Below are 15965 nucleotides of genomic sequence, written 5' to 3' on the forward strand. Positions count from 1 at the left end.
GTGATAAGAAATGTATTTAATCATTTTAGCCTTTATCTCTCTTGTCACTCTTCTCTTTCAAGCACATGCCTTGGGTTAGCTTTTTCTCCCAGTATGATAAGGCAGGCCCAAACATGTGTCTTAGATATGACCATAAAACAACCTGTTCAGTATAGACAATAATAGGAAAGTTTGACCCTGCCAGCGACAGGACTTGTAGTATAACTTTGATTAGAATCAGAATCAGAAATCCGTTAGATGTCCTGCAACGGGGAAATGTACATGATTACAACAGCAGATCATTTTAAAATGGCTAAGTATGCAGATGTTATTAATTACACAGTAAGTAAAAAACTAAAACTAAATAGCAGATATGTACACCATGGTAAAAAAAAAAGAAGAAGCAGTATATTTGTTTTTAAGAAAAGTGACAAAAAACTAATAGGAAATAATAAAATTAATGAAATTGCAGCAGGGTATACTGCACTTGCATGTATATTGCACAAAGTGTTATATTTTCAGACAGTTTTATTGTACATCAGAGCAGAGGTGGGAAGTAGTGGAGTACAAATACTTCGTTACTTTACTTAAGTACATTTTTCTGGTATCAGTACTTTACTCCACTACTTATTTTTCTGACGACTTTTTACTTTTACTTCTTACATTTGCAAAACATGTTCGTTAGTTTAGTTTTAATCTGCGTTTCATTACATTTATTAGAGCACTTTTCCGATTGGTCAAAGTGCTTTACATGACACATTACACATATCAGACATGTAAAAGTGAATACAGCAAATTAAGGTGAAGTGTCTTGCCCAAGGACACAAAGTAATGGGTACTTTTTACTTTAGTACATTTCGAAGCCCACACTTCTTTATTTTTACTTGAGTAAAGAAGTTTAGTCAGTACTTCTACTTTTTAGTATTTTTAAACACGAGTATCTGTACTACTTGAGTAAAGGATGTGTGTACTTTTGCCATCTCTGCATCAGATGTATTCCAGGCTCTTAGAAGGGGTTAAGTATCAGGGACAGGGGGAGAGGACTTCAGAGTGTGTTTGGGCAGAGGCTGTGTCACTAGGGTGTCTCAGAAAATGTAAATTCTCCAGCCGTAACTCCCTGTAAATCTTCAGTGTCAGACAACAGTTTGAATCACTTCCATAAAGTTGGCTGATTTACAAAACGTTTTTAAAGACTCTCTGTGAATAGGTTTCTCTTTCAAAATAGCACTATAACCATGTGCCTAAACCACAGCTATGCATTAACAGAAACATGCTTTTCATCAAAAAGCAACAGTGGATTTGACTCCCGGGACGATTTGTTCTGCTTCCCAAAATCAAAAGTCAAATCAACATTTAGTGTTCCCACTGGCTCCTTTAGGTTGCTGCTGAACAAAGTGCCTAAGATGCTGCCAAGGGCAAGTGTGCTAGCAAAGAAGTGGGTCTGTCACTTGAAATAAAGTAAGTCATTTGTTTCAAAGCATGAGTTCTGCCAGTCACTGGAAAACGACCCATGGTCCTTCTCTCTGCCAACCTCGGGGGTGCACACTCATTGCTCCCAGAATGCCGAGGTGCCAGAAGAGCTGATGTCCTGCAAGCACAGGGGCTCCAAGCTGTCTGCATGGACCCAGCCCTTTGACATTACTCATGGCTTTGAGATGCTTTACTTCAGATGCTTTAAATGACTGACATCAGAGAGTGGTAGAGCAGTCAAAAACAAAGGAGAGCATTTTCAAGTGGAAAAGAGAAAGTTTTCCCATGCAGCAGTAATTACACGTTTGCACATTTGCTCAAATACAGGCTCACTCTTGAGGGAAAACAATACGAAACTCCAGTTTTCACAGAAAGTATGTTTCCAAAAAACGTCCAGGGTGTCAGAGCGAGGCTTGTTTCCACTTAGGTTTTGATGGCACCGGTGTGAAACTGGGAACAGATGCATCGGGTCTCATTAAATCAGGTTGTGAAGTCTTGGCCTTGCAGTAACCTTGCACAAAAACAAAGCCAGACAGTGCCGATAGGTGCAGGCTCTGATTTATCGGACTTGAAAAAATAAACTCGGATCAAATACAGCCTTCATATCTTTTGGAAAGTTGGGTCAATCAAGATAGTCCTTACTTTCCTTTGCTTTGAGATAAATCACATGTCTTGTGTTTCAAATGGTGTATCCAAGAATGCAAGCATCCATGAAATAGTTCAATATTTGGGAAGCTTTGTTGGCTGTGCATGATGATTCTGGGGCTAAATCAACACAACAGGAGGTAATGTGTCACCAAAGAAGCTTTAATATTGGGCCTGACCAACTATTTGTATTTCTTAATAGGCCCTTAAATCCTACTAAAGACATCCACTATCCAGGTCACAGAGAGGTAAAACTGAACAATTTGGAATGGAAAAATAATCTGACATCACTTGGTTTGCCATGCACAGCCGAACATGGCGTGTTTCAAATGCAAAAGTTTGTGACAGACTGAAAAAGTGCAGCTGCAGACCAGAGATGCCATGCTCAGTGATGGCTGCAGGGGGCATGTAGAAGAGTGTCAGAGCTGTTGGCACATAAACACTTTTCAGACTGTCCAAACATCATGTTACACTTCACCTGAAACAGCAACGCCAAACCTGCATCCTGCTGAATCGTCACAAAACATAAATCAATATTGAATTCAACCCAACACACTAGTTAGCACTTCAGTGTACGATATGATTGCATGGTTCAAGTTTCTTTTAATGTATTTGTCAACAATTGTATTTTTTTAATCTATTGATTATTGTAACTGGTGTTTACAGTTAATGAATGCTTTATGGCACAGTGTTATTTATTAACACGATTAAAAACATGGACAAATTCTTACTTTTATTACAAATCATTCACATGTGGTTTAACACAGCTTTTAAATGTTTTAATAAACTCATGAAGACATGAGAAGTTTTAAGGTTAATTGTTGAATGTTAAAATAATAGCACATTTGATTATCTCAATGTTGACTTACTAAATATTTTCTTTCAGAGTTTTCAGCTTCATCTCACGGCATCAGTGGATAACATCTGCTCGCAGGAAGTATTTATAATACAAATTAATCATAATGTAAAATATCTAAAGTATAACTACTTTGTATTTCATATTCGTGTTTTTCAAGATTACATCTTTTTGTATACTGTCATGTTCAGTATCTCTTCATACACCAAGAACATGGTGAGTTTATAACACTTATTATAACCTTTTTTTAATAAGATATACAAACAAAAATCCAACAGATTCAATCCAAATGCACATTACCAATAAGTAAATCAAATGCCCTTATATCCGGTTAAACCTACAAGTTGTATTCAACTAACTTAGTCAACCTGAGGGATCATCACGGCAGGAGATGAAGGCAGAACTGCGTCTGCTCTTTAGAAGCATGACTACAATGCTACAAGCTCCCCTCCCTTTTATCACCAGTGGAAACAAGCGATCACCATATCCTTTTACATCTCTGATGGCTTTTTCAGCCATGTTGCGCTCTGCTGTAATGGAACATACCCTCGTGAAAATACACATGGCAAGCTGTTTGAAGATATCAGCCATTCTCTCCATTCTTTCTTTATTTGTCACTTTCCCATTACAGAACTGCTGAAGAATCCAAGCTTTCCACTCTTTGTGCCAAAGTTATTCCTTTTTTTAATAATATTTGGAGCGAAGCAAATTAAATATCTTACATTTTACATTATTCTTTTTAACTAAAACCTAGATCTGTGGTTGCCTTGTTTACTTTGATTTCATCTTACAATTGCAAAGAAAATTGTTTATATTTGGCGTATATAAGCGTTGCAATCTTATTCTGAAGGAACGTTTTTTATTTAAATATGGCTGAATTTCAATGATACCTTTTACAGTAAGGAAATTAGGCATTATTGATTTTGAGGGCGGGTCTGCTGCTTCTGCATGCGTTCTATAACCATAATTTCAGCGCTGAAAGAAATGCAAAATAAAAACGTCTGAGACTTTAAAGGTAGGGTAAGTAATTCACTTCAGAAACACTTTTTGTTATATTCCATGGAATGCTCTTAACATCCCGATAGCAGTGAATACATTAAATGCTTTGACAATAAATATATACAAATATTTCATCTGTGGAAGCCGTGGCCTACCTGCCTGTCAGCCTTCCATCTCGTACACAAACTTATCTCGTGACCTCATTGGTCATGTGCACGTTCGTGTGTGTTGGAGGTGGGGCTCTGTAAGGAAGTCTGAAGGAAGGGGCAGATTTATTTTCGGGTGTGTACTTTCAAAATATAGCTTACTCGAGCTGGTTTCTCCATTCTTACCTACCCTACCTTTAATCAGTTTGGCCTTTAAGTGATACGAACCCAGACAGCCATTAAACTGACCTTATCTTTTTCCAACAGACTTGCATTTGCTATGTCAACACTTCAGCTTACTGTGAGTTGATTCATTGAGTAAGAAAATGTAGGAAATTGTTGCAACTCTCAACATGGTCTTTGTCTGCTCCAATTCTTCGCACAGGCAACATTGGTCAATAAAAGATTGGAAACATTTTGCCTGGTCTGATGAGTCTCGATTTCTGCTGCGACATTCGGACAGTAGGATCAGAATTTGTCGTAAACAACATGAAAGCATGGATCAATCCTGCCTTGTCTCAGCGGTTCAGGCTGGTGGTGGTGGTGTCATGGCGTGGGGGATATTTTCTTGGCATACTTAGTACCAATCGAGCATAGTTTAAACTCCAGCCTGCCTGAGTATAGTTTCTGACCATGTCCATCCTTACATGATAACAGTGTGACATGACACTGAGTTCACTGTACTCAAATGGCCTCCACAGTCACCAGATCTAAATCCTATAGAGCACCTTATGGATGTGGTGGAACGAGAGATTCACATCATGGATCTGCAGGCAACCAATCTGCAGCAACTTCGTGATGCTATCATGTCAATATGGACATTACAGATATATATATATATATATATATATATATATATATTCCCACTTCTATCAGAGGGTTGTTGACTGCACATGTTCAGAAGCTGTTGGCATGTTTTAAACAATGTCAGAATGTGTGCGATGAAAAAGCTGTTTGGAAAAAACATGAAGGTCTTGTTATGCTTGTCGGAGCAGTTGAAATGGCACTGTTGACTTCAGTCATTTGTCATAAAACTGACAGAAATCTACGGGGCACTTTATCTGGTATTATTATTAAGTATTAACCTTTTTCACTGCCGCATGTATCACATTCTGTAAATATTACAAATATAATTCCTTTTGAATTACACTAAAATCACAAACTACCTCTCACATTGACTATGGTTCTGCACATATGACCTCATGTTGAATCACTTACTCATTCCTTAGCATTCAAATCCCCATTGTGATGTCTGTCAGGAGGCCGGAGTAAAGGTTGAATAAGAGGACTTGTAATGGCCAAACAACGCAGCATCCTAATCTTCTTCACCGTGGCGATGGCATTACATAAAATACTTCACTCAGGCCAGTGCTTTTTGGCACCTGGGTCAGGACTCATGCGAGGGCCCCAGAGTGCCACAGAGCAGGTGTCTCCAGAAAGCCCCCCCGGTGTTTCCCTGACAGTCGGACGTGTCGGGGGGCCACAGGTACTCTGCCTGAGGAGCGAAGTCCTGGGGGAAACAGACAGTGTATACATCAGGATCTCATTACTGGCTGCACATATACACTGTGTCATATACATTTAAGGCCTAAGGCTATGTTGTCACTTTTTCTGATGAGAACTTTTTTCCTATATGTATATATATGCATGCATTCAGAAAATCTGAGCACATTATCTCCTTTCATGACATTCCACCATGCAGTCATTCAAAAAGGACTTAATCAGATTTAGCGCCTTCTTTACTAAAGCCTGCTCAAAACTTAAATGAATGCAGCAGGTCAGAGTTCTTCCTGATTTATTCAGACCATTTGCACTAATGTAGTCGGTCACATTTTTCCAGCCAGAATAATAACAGATTTAGCTGACTGTGCTGTCTGCTCAAATCATTTGCCTCAGGCTTGTTGTGCAGCTGCATTTTGAGTTCCAAACATGGCTATAATCTCTCCCTCAATCTTTTGAAGCAGATTTTACTGCTGTTACTGAGTTGCCCATTGTACGAAAATGAATATATTCATTTTATTTTTATATTCGGGATTGTGGGAAACGGTATTTTGATCCCTCTGTCTGTACACACAAACTGAAAGATTGACAATAAAGTTGCCTTTGACTTTGACTTTGTATTATGAGGAACATAGGCTAAAAATCTCACATTGAAACCCACATAGTTAGCTATTAGCTTAACGAGTTGTGTGGAGGGGTTGAATGAGTGTTAATTTGTGTTGGGGTAAAAAAGAATCACAGCAAGTCACAGCCTACTGACGCACTCATAGCTCATGAATCACACTTATGCAGTGATTTTACTTAATCCTCGGTGCATTCTTTATTCAGCATGCTCATCCAAATGGCCCCTGTGTTGCTCGGCCAAAAGTATACTTCTTCCTGGCTGAGAGCTGTTGGCTTTGGCCCCTGCTTCAACCTGATGACAAAAAAAACTTCAGCTGCTGCCACCGGTTTTTTAAAAGAGAAACTGATCAATTTCCAGGAACAAGCATTTGTGACAATTGGTCCCGGACTTCTTAGGGGGTCAAATATTTTGCTAGTCTAGAGCGGCTGTTTTGGTGCTGAGTGTGCAAACTTTCCCACACCGAAGAAAGTTGCAGTCCAGCTTGATTACATCTGGACTTTAGTTTGATCTAGCAAGGAAGCTTTTTTAAATTATTTTTTATAGCCTCTCTGCTTGATTTACTGGTGGACGATAAATAAGAGTAGGGGGGATGTCATGCAACAAATGTCAGGAGCTGCACTCCAACTCACGCCATTACTCTTATATGGTATCAAATTGCCTGCTGTACCATGAGGAGGGGCTCTAGCAGGGCAACTTTAACAGAAACACATAACTCACTTAATGAAAGCTGACATTTCTTGGAAAGGGGTAACTTCTTGTGGTGAGGTGCCCCCCACCCACATCTTTGAATCCAGTAACCTCATATCAACGGCACTTTTCCACTAAAGAGCCAGGGAAATGTAAATGAGACACTCTCCTCCCCGGCTACCCACATTGGTCAGAGGCTCACTGATGGTTAGTCATTTCTGTTCAACAACCAATTCCAAGATGTATGTTTGCACTGTGATTTACATTTTCCATTGAACGCACGCTCGCATGTACTTGCCTCTTGCACAGTGGACTATGTCCTGCAGTGGTTCAGCTGATACAGTTTTTTTAAGACAGATATTAAATGGTTATTTCAGTTTATATTGATCATGCAATTATTCGTTTATTCCTTAACCCATGTCTCATAACATATGGTTAAAGTCCCCCCCCTGTCAGAAATGGCTTCACCTCCTCAAAGACTCAAAGCTGATGTGGGATATTTTAAAAGATAAATAACGTCAGAAATGCAGAGCACCTCCTACAGCTCTCCTCTCTCCTCTATCTCATTTCAAACATCATCTCAAGCGTCATTTGTTATATCAGATTTACTGCTCTGTTTTCTCTGCAAACATGAGGGCCCTTAAAGCCAAATGAGATAACATACTGTCATTTAAGGCTCGAGCTAACTGCATAAAAATAAGCTTTGATACACTGTAGCTGTGAGCTACGGTGAGTACAAGGTAGCAACATTTGGTTTATTTTGTTTGTTTATTTCATTCATTGTCAGACTTACTTTTGCACTTTCTTTTTTATATGACTGTCTTTCTTTTTTGGGATGCTGTTTATCAAAAAAAACATTATTTCATAATAAAACTAGTGCCAGGTTAAAGATCCTTTGACATGTTACATCTTCTAAAGCCTAAAAAAAGAAAAGAAAAAAAAGGTGGGTTTATGTAGTTTTCTCTCTAAACTTGAACTACAATGCAGCACATTGTAGTTCAAGTTTAGAGAGAAAACTACTAAAGATTATAACGTTATATTTGTTATTACGTGAACAAAAAACGCCCTGCCTAAAAACGTGTTGTAAAGTAACTAAGTACATTTACTCAAGTACAATATTTTGCTACTTTGTACTTCTGCTTCACTACAATTCAAAGGTAAATCGTGTACTTTTACTCCACTACATGTATTTAATACCTTTAGTTACTTTGCAGATTTGGATTAATGATGTGAAATATAAATAACACTTAAATAAGACTTTAGTTACGCCTGGAGTAACATTCACTTGTGCTACTCGATACTGAACACATTATCTTTTGTCTTAAGAGAAAGTAAGAGCTTTTAGTCCACATAACTATGTAACCTGCTTGAATAAATTACATTTAAAGGGTTTCTTTGTATGCGTATCACAACAAACTTGCTCATGGTAAACTTTATTGCACAAAAAATGAATCCTTCAATTGTCTCCCTCTTTAATTAAATCAAGTAATTAAGATTAACAACCCATGCTCCGTGTAATATCGTTATTAAGCTTAACTTAATAAAACACTTACTCTTGGCTAATTTAAATGGCTAGTTATTTGTCAAGTGTGTGCATGAAAGTCAGTTGGACATACATCAGTGTTGACTTTTCCTACCTTGTAAAGGTGAAATGGAAAAATAGCAACCACATGTATTCACACTTATTGTAATTCTTCCAGCTGAAAGTGCTTCATCACTTTTGAGGCTGTAAAGTGACTTGCACATACTATACTTACTGAACATTATTCCCATGAGCCCCTTTACACTCTTGTCTTTGGGATTTGAACATAAACGGCTTCCTGAGCTACTTTACTGTATGTTTGGACCTCTGTCGACAGGCATGTCCTCTCTTCAAGGTTATTTGGTCGTAAAGGACATGAGGGCTAAAGCAGTATGGGACCTGTAAGAAGAGAGCTTCTCAGCAGCCCCCTAAGGTGGAACGGCCACGGGACCCCACCTCCTTTCAGGGGTATCTGAGTTACATGGGGGGAAAATAATCAAATACTGTTTGTTTTGCATTGGAGGTTGAATAGATAAACACAACAACAACAAAACAGTAACATGTTAAACTGATCTGTTACAGTATGTGGCACAGGGAAATGTTTTCTGTTTTTCTCATCAAGAGAGTGTTCAATGTATCTGTATTTCCCTCTGGAGCTGGCAAGAGGAAATTGTTTGACATTGTTTTGTGGTCAAATTAAAGTATTAAACACTTACATTGAATGTCTGGGGCTCAACAAGATTAATGATGTTTCCACATATCTTACTATCAGTTGAGTAATGGTAGTTACTTCTGGAATAGGAAAATGGGTGTATATGTATACCTTAATATATATGTGTAACCTATATAAAACTGATTGGTGCCTGAGTGCTTGACTCAGTGAATTGACTGCCTTTAATTTGGAGATAACTGTTCTTTTATCAATTTTTCCTTTGCACATGCAATGAGTTACCAGCAGGGGGTACTGTCCGCCAACACAGCACTGCTTAACAGCCTTGCACAGAGTCTCCGATATACAGTAATGGCGATATATATTTTTTATTAAAAAAAGGCTTTTAACCATGAGCATAACCTTTATACAGTCTATGGTTGAACTGACAAGCGACTTTAATGCTTTGGTGACAGTTACCTATGAATTACTTAATAATAATAGACTACTTTGTTACTATTATGAAAGAAACACCACTGCGTCAGTGTCACTCCCAGTTTGACAGCCACGCTTTTCATGCTAGCAAATAAAGGCATCGAAGAGAAAGAAAAACTTGAAAGAGGTCTCCCTCTGTCTCACATTGTGGTACACAGAGTAATATCATCAGCATCGATAACACATTTCGAGATTATGTTTCCTAGTTTTACGATAGTTTATGTTAAAAGGATTACTTGGGCCAAAATGCAAAACCAATTGCATTGACTATCCCTAGTTGAATGAACGCTTTAGTTAAAATGTAAACTTTGTTGTTATATCTTCACCATAGTAACAGATAGGATACGCTGGCCAACTAATTTTTTCCCCACTATGTTTGGTTTTATCTCGCAGAGAATAGACGATCTTTGCAGCACAGGAAGGATTCTGCAGAGCTCTCTCGGTTCTTATTATACATCCATGGGGGGGAGGGTTCTTATTATAGATCCATGGTGCTAGTGAATTGTCCGACCGGCCCACTTCGGTACCGGCCCACCGGGGAAATTCCCGGTATTCCCAATGGCCAGTCCGCCCCTGGGTCCAGGCGTGGCTTCTTTCAAATGGGAGTGGTAGTTTATGAGAAGTTTTATTTCTAAAGTTGTTGCTGAATGAACCTTGACTCAAAGGAGGTAGGCCTATGGCCATAAAGTGAAGGGACTGGGTTTTTCTTTTCAATTTGCCACCAAGGTTGAAGGTCTCTGAGGAAGGCAGCCCCGTGATCAAGGTAAATGTCAAGTGTCACAGAATAATTTAAGGTGTGTGTCTGTTGTTATAGGTGAGTAATAACTTTACTTTTACCAAACGCACGTCTGTTGAAATAACACATGTGCTTGTTTGCATTTTACGGCTTGCTCAGATTTATTTCCATCTAATGACCACCTTCTTGTAGAGTAAATTCAGCTTGAAGATTGTAAATGTTACTGGAAGTCAACTTTATTGAACCATCATAAACAATTGATGGCAAATAATGATAGTGCTTTGTGTGGAAATGGGAAATGTGACCTTCTTATGAGCTGCTTAACTACAATATGATTGGCCTGACCCTAAAACACAGCATGATTATACGTTCATACTGCCTTGACTTTAAGAAAATGATAACAACACAACAATTATTAGAAATAGTCTATGTTAAATTGCAACGTATCCCTGAAAATGTCACTGTCAAAAATACATTTTCTCCCCTGTCATTGGCTGTTCATGGACAGTCCAGCTCAAAGGCTCCATTGAGCCACTGCAACGAGGCAGTCCAGTGAAAGGAGTCCTTTATCTCAGTGGGTGTAGTGCTGTGCTGCTGTCAATATCGGCTGATCTCTGAATGATGAAATGTTTAATATCAGGTTGGGTGTGTCACATGAATAGGTAATTGCTTTTTTAATGCTGAAAGTTGTGCAACTTTACAGAAAAATGGGCCTCATTCAACTGCTGAAATCACACTTCCTGAGTCACCTCATCTTCTGCTATGTGTTCCTGGCCAGCGGCCTCATTGTCAACCTGTTGCAGTTATGTACTCTCCCTCTGCGGCTGGTCAGTAAGAAGCTGGCCCGCAAGATCAACATCAGACTGTGCTACTCTATCAGCAGCCGTGAGTATTGTTATGCTCTCTGACACATAAATGATACTTTAGTCTGCTGACTGCTACAGTTTTTGTTTTGCTGCTGGAAAAATAAGTGTCTTTTCGGTGGTTAAATGGTTGCAAAGATTTAAACTGCAATCTGCAGGATCATTTTCAAAAATGTAAAGAAACAGACAATCTTTGCTCACATACAGTAACCTAAACTTGTTTTATGTCATCGTTGATTGTCAGAGTTGGTAGTGGCCCTGGAGTGGTGGTCTGGGACTGAATGCACGCTCTACACAGACCCAAAGAGTTATCCACTGTATTCAAATGAGAATTCAATTGCGGTTCTGAATCACTGTTCTGAAATCGACTTCCTGTGTGGCTGGACATTTTGTGAAAGATTTGGAGTACTTGGGGTAAGAGAAATATTTTTGACCTCAACATTTTGTTTCATTATTTCAGTGCTACCCTTCAGTTCCTTTACATGCCTTAAATGTTCTTCTTATTCCAGAGCTCAAAAGTGTTAGCCAAACAAGAGTTGAAGTATGTACCTATTATTGGCTGGATGTGGTACTTCATGGAGATGGTTTTCTGCAAGAGGAAGTGGGAGGAGGACCGGAGGACAGTGGCTGAAAGTCTTCAGAACCTCCATGATTACCCGGAAAACTTTTGGGTACGTTTTCGGACTGTGGAAATGTTTATGTCAATTTAACAGAGATATTTTGAATAAGGCCATCAATAACAATGTATCTTCCCGGGGCTAGTTCTTGCTTTTCTGTGAAGGAACACGCTTTACTCCAAAGAAGCACGAGGTCAGCATGCAGGTGGCCGAGAGCAAAGGTTTACCCAAACTGAAGTATCATCTTCTACCCAGGACCAAAGGATTCTGGGTAACTGTTCAGAACCTCAGAGGAACTGGTTAGTGTCCATCATTGAGGAAGTGTAAAGTTAGAGATGCGACAATAAGTCGATGGGCAGGAAAATAATTTTGATAATTGATTAATTGTTCATTTCATTTTTCAATACATTAAATCAATAAATGAATGTGATGATTGAACAATAATTTGTTACAGCACCAGTTTAAACATGGCCACTAATAAATACCAAATACTGTTTGTGAATGCTTTAAGAGGGAAAGCCAGAGGGATTTGCAAATCAGATGAGTCGTACAGTAAACAATGTGTATTGTCTCTTGTAGCTGCAGCTGTGTACGATTGCACACTGAACTTCAGAAACAAAGAAGCGCCAACCTTACTTGATATTTTTAACGGAAAGAAATATCACGCAGACTTATATGTAAGGTACAAATAAATGTTTTTGCTACATATCATTTCCCATTTACTGGTGTTGTTGATTATCGGAGATATCTGACTTCCATTCTTCCTTGCAGGAGGATCCCTCTAGAGTTGATCCCAGAAGGTGAGGCAGAGTGTGCTGCGTGGCTCCACAAACTCTACCAGGAGAAGGTAAGAGTGTTTTAAACGTTGCAGTTAAGCCTAAGAGCCTTGAGTTTTGACAATTTTAAGTCTTTTAAAAGTATGTGTTTTTTTTATAAATGTTTACATGGACTGGCCCCCCCTCCCTTAGGGGAATTCATCCACAAAAAACACACTGGACGCTGCACTAGGTCAGAAACCAGAGGAGAGTGTGAAGTCCACTGTAGACGGACCACTTTTGGACAAAATGTCCTTTCCATTAAAGGCAGCTCATTGTGAAATAGCCTCCCAACTGAGATACGGGATTGTCCCACTCTCAATAGCTTCAAAGGTCAACTCAAAGAATGGTTGAGAAACAACCAAACGCGCAATCACTACTAAATGAACTTTAACACAGGGGTATCTCCTCTTGCACTTTATGCATCTCTTGCACTTAATATGTCGTTGCTGCTATAGTGTACTGCCATGTGGTAAATATCTTGCTCTTTTGCATATCATGTATTTATTTGTTGCTATGTTTACAAATGTCATGTTCTTATATGTTGTATGTCAGGGACTACGGATGGAAATTAGCTCAAAGCTAAAATCCGGCATATTTACACTTGAAGCATTACTTGTCTAAAGTGTTCATTAATGTGCATTGTCCCTATTCAAATAAACGATTAAATGAAATGAAGACGTTTAGTGTCTAGATCATTATGTAATCTGGCTAAAGTTGTACATTTTCTGATAACATTTAGGCTACTCCTTATCTGTAGAGAAACTGATAGCTATGTGATAATGTTCTTTTATTTTGGACTTTGATATTGAGCTGTGTTTGCATCAACGTGTCAACAGGATAGCTTTCAGGAACACTACACACAGAAAGGCTGTTTCCCCGGGCCCACAGTGACCCATCCACGCCGACCCTGGGCTTTGATCAACTGGATTTGCTGGGCCTGCGTGCTCCTCTACCCCCTCGGTCTGCTACTGGTTCAACTGGTCAGATCTGGATCCATACTGACCATTTTAGTCTCTGTAATCGTCGCCTTTGCAGGTTGGTTTCATGCATTCAATGGAAAGTCATCCTGAAATCGGTATAAATGTCCTTTCCTCAATTTAACCAGCTCCTTGTTTGTTTGTAACCTTTATTTAACCAGGTGAAAATCCCATTGAGATCAACGATCTCTTTTTCAAGGGAGAAAAATTGCATAGTGTTCCAAGCTAGAGGAGCAGCGCACATAAAAGCTTTCTTACCTAAATCAGTCCTAGCACTTGGCACATGTAACAAAAACACATCCTGAAATCTTAGGCAATAGCTACTTGCCACTCTCTGTGAAATCAGAGAGCAGATATAAGTTGGTAGTTTACCCAACATGGCTTTGTAGATGAACATGTACCAATGACTGAGCCTCCGTACAGTAAGTGATGGCAGACCTGCCCTGGCATACAGGGTACAGTGATGAGTAAGTTCGTTACAGTTAGTAACAAATCTCAGCGCACTGTGATAGGCGGCATCTAACTTGTTCAGGTAATGGGCAGGTGCATTCATATAGATCAGATCACCATAGTCCAGCACAGGTGAAAAGGTCAGAGAGACTAGCCTTTTCCTGGCCTCAAGTGAGAAACAGGACTTGTTTCTAAAAAAGAAACCTAGCTTCACCCTCAGCTTTCTAAGCAGATTATTGACCTGAAGTTTAAAAGAGACAATCATCAAGCCAGATACCAAGGTATTTATAACAGGTAACCACTTCGAGTACTTGTCCTTGCGTAGTAACAATATCCAAAGTGGTCTCTGGAGTCTTTTTGGCTTTTGTGCTGAGGGAGAGGTTAAAAAGAGTAGTAAGAGGTGGAGCAATAATACGTTTCTTGTCCAAACGTTCCATAAAGCAGCAGATTTAACAACTTAAATGTAAGTCCCCTTTTTTGGAAACTATGATGTATCACTCTTGTGTGTCCCTCATAGCATTCAGGCATGTGCTCACACAGCAAAGTCAATCAAAGTCCTTCTGAATAGGCCCACTGAGATGTTAATTGAGTTATGATACCTTAACAGAATGAGTTCACGAGGAAGGAGCATGTTCATGTCCACAGTAAATTCACGTTTGTGGTTCAGGGTAAAATGACAAATTGTGTTTTCTTGAAAGAGACCAGCCCATCTTAAACATCAATACATTTATTAAAACAACTGTCTTTTTCTCAAGCTTTTTCAAAATGTGCACTCACTGAATCGTTTCTCCACAGCTTCACTGGCAGGTCGCTGGATGATTGGCCATACTGAGACTAACAGAGGCTCAAGCTATGGGAATAAGGAGGTTCCTTCAAAGAACAACTAAAGACTCCTGGCGTGATCTGCGCTGCTTCTTTCAAGTTCAACAAGTGCAAACCTGCCCGAAAGCACAATGAGGTCAGGTCAGGATTCAAAGCTATGCTGCTGAAGCTCAAGATCATGAAACTGGACCCGGGGGGCGAGCTTCTTTTGGTAAACTTGGTGATAAGAATATGAGGCGAGAATACAGTCAAAAGCAGGAAACTCAAACTGTAATTTTAATTAAACCAAGCACAGAATGGACTACCTCTTTGATTGTAATTTAAAGCAAAAATCTAATTTTAATGTTAGAACATTTTGACATTTTTCTAAAAACATTTTGCTTTATTAAAAGTGTCCTTACGCATGTGTCTATTGTCTCTGTTCATTTGAATTTTTCCTGTTTTTTTATTTATTGATTTTCTTTTTTAGCAACCAGAGCCTATAATGTAGAGAAAGACTTAACATAACTGGGTCCTCTGAATGATCTATACAGCGGCCAGAAGAATGATAGTTTATGTATTTTTGATAATTACAATATTTGGAAAGCTAGAAGCTTTAAAATAGATTCCGATTTATTTTTAGCTGATTACACTCGTGCATCTGCAGGGTGAAATAATAATGACGCACGAGTCATCAACTGACTTACTGGTCACTTCCGTTTGGCTTGAGAAGGACATCTACGTTTTTGCACTGTTGCTTAACAAAAACACTCCTCAGAGACAACTGAGCTACAATGAATCACTTAATGACAGAAATATATTCCATATTAGTTGTTGGACATTCATTCGAAAAATAATGAAAATAGTGAACCCTGCTTTTACAGCTACAGCTAGTGTACAGTAAATAAAATAATCAATCAGTGCATCGCTACCACAAACATGATAGTAAATAATAATTACTTTATTCATATCCATAGATGTATGAATACCGGCATCCATTGCACACGCGAATAACTCTTTGTAACTTTGTTCAATAAATGCTGTAAAAATAAAGTTTATTATTTTGGTCCAGCTAATCTCTGCACCCTCTTATTTAAGGAAATGTTTTCACACCCCATTTACCCAAATAT

The 15965-nt window shown here is 38.9% G+C and overlaps 1 protein-coding gene across 1 annotated transcript; it reads left to right on the top strand.

Annotated features, from left to right (window-relative positions):
* The first annotated feature begins 10032 nt into the window (after positions 1 to 10032).
* On the top strand, positions 10033 to 15264 carry agpat4 (1-acylglycerol-3-phosphate O-acyltransferase 4 (lysophosphatidic acid acyltransferase, delta)). The gene is made up of 9 exons (XM_034152164.1): positions 10033 to 10336; positions 11013 to 11194; positions 11417 to 11586; positions 11682 to 11843; positions 11935 to 12088; positions 12369 to 12471; positions 12561 to 12636; positions 13444 to 13642; positions 14830 to 15264. Exons 2-9 carry the CDS (start codon positions 11017 to 11019, stop codon positions 14919 to 14921), a joined length of 1134 nt encoding a protein of 377 aa, XP_034008055.1. The 5' UTR covers positions 10033 to 10336; positions 11013 to 11016; the 3' UTR covers positions 14922 to 15264.
* Positions 15265 to 15965: the final 701 nt, after the last annotated feature.

The sequence above is a fragment of the Trematomus bernacchii genome, unplaced genomic scaffold (assembly GCF_902827165.1).
Source record: "Trematomus bernacchii unplaced genomic scaffold, fTreBer1.1, whole genome shotgun sequence".
Lineage (NCBI taxonomy): Eukaryota > Metazoa > Chordata > Actinopteri > Perciformes > Nototheniidae > Trematomus > Trematomus bernacchii.

Bases quoted from the DNA above. Each gene is read 5' to 3' on its own strand.
- agpat4 (XM_034152164.1), top strand. From the start codon at position 11,017: ATGGGCCTCATTCAACTGCTGAAATCACACTTCCTGAGTCACCTCATC. The intron at 11,587-11,681 runs GTAAGAGAAATA...TTCTTATTCCAG, and splicing joins AAAGATTTGGAGTACTTGGG to AGCTCAAAAGTGTTAGCCAA. The intron at 13,643-14,829 runs GTTGGTTTCATG...GTTTCTCCACAG, and splicing joins TGTAATCGTCGCCTTTGCAG to CTTCACTGGCAGGTCGCTGG.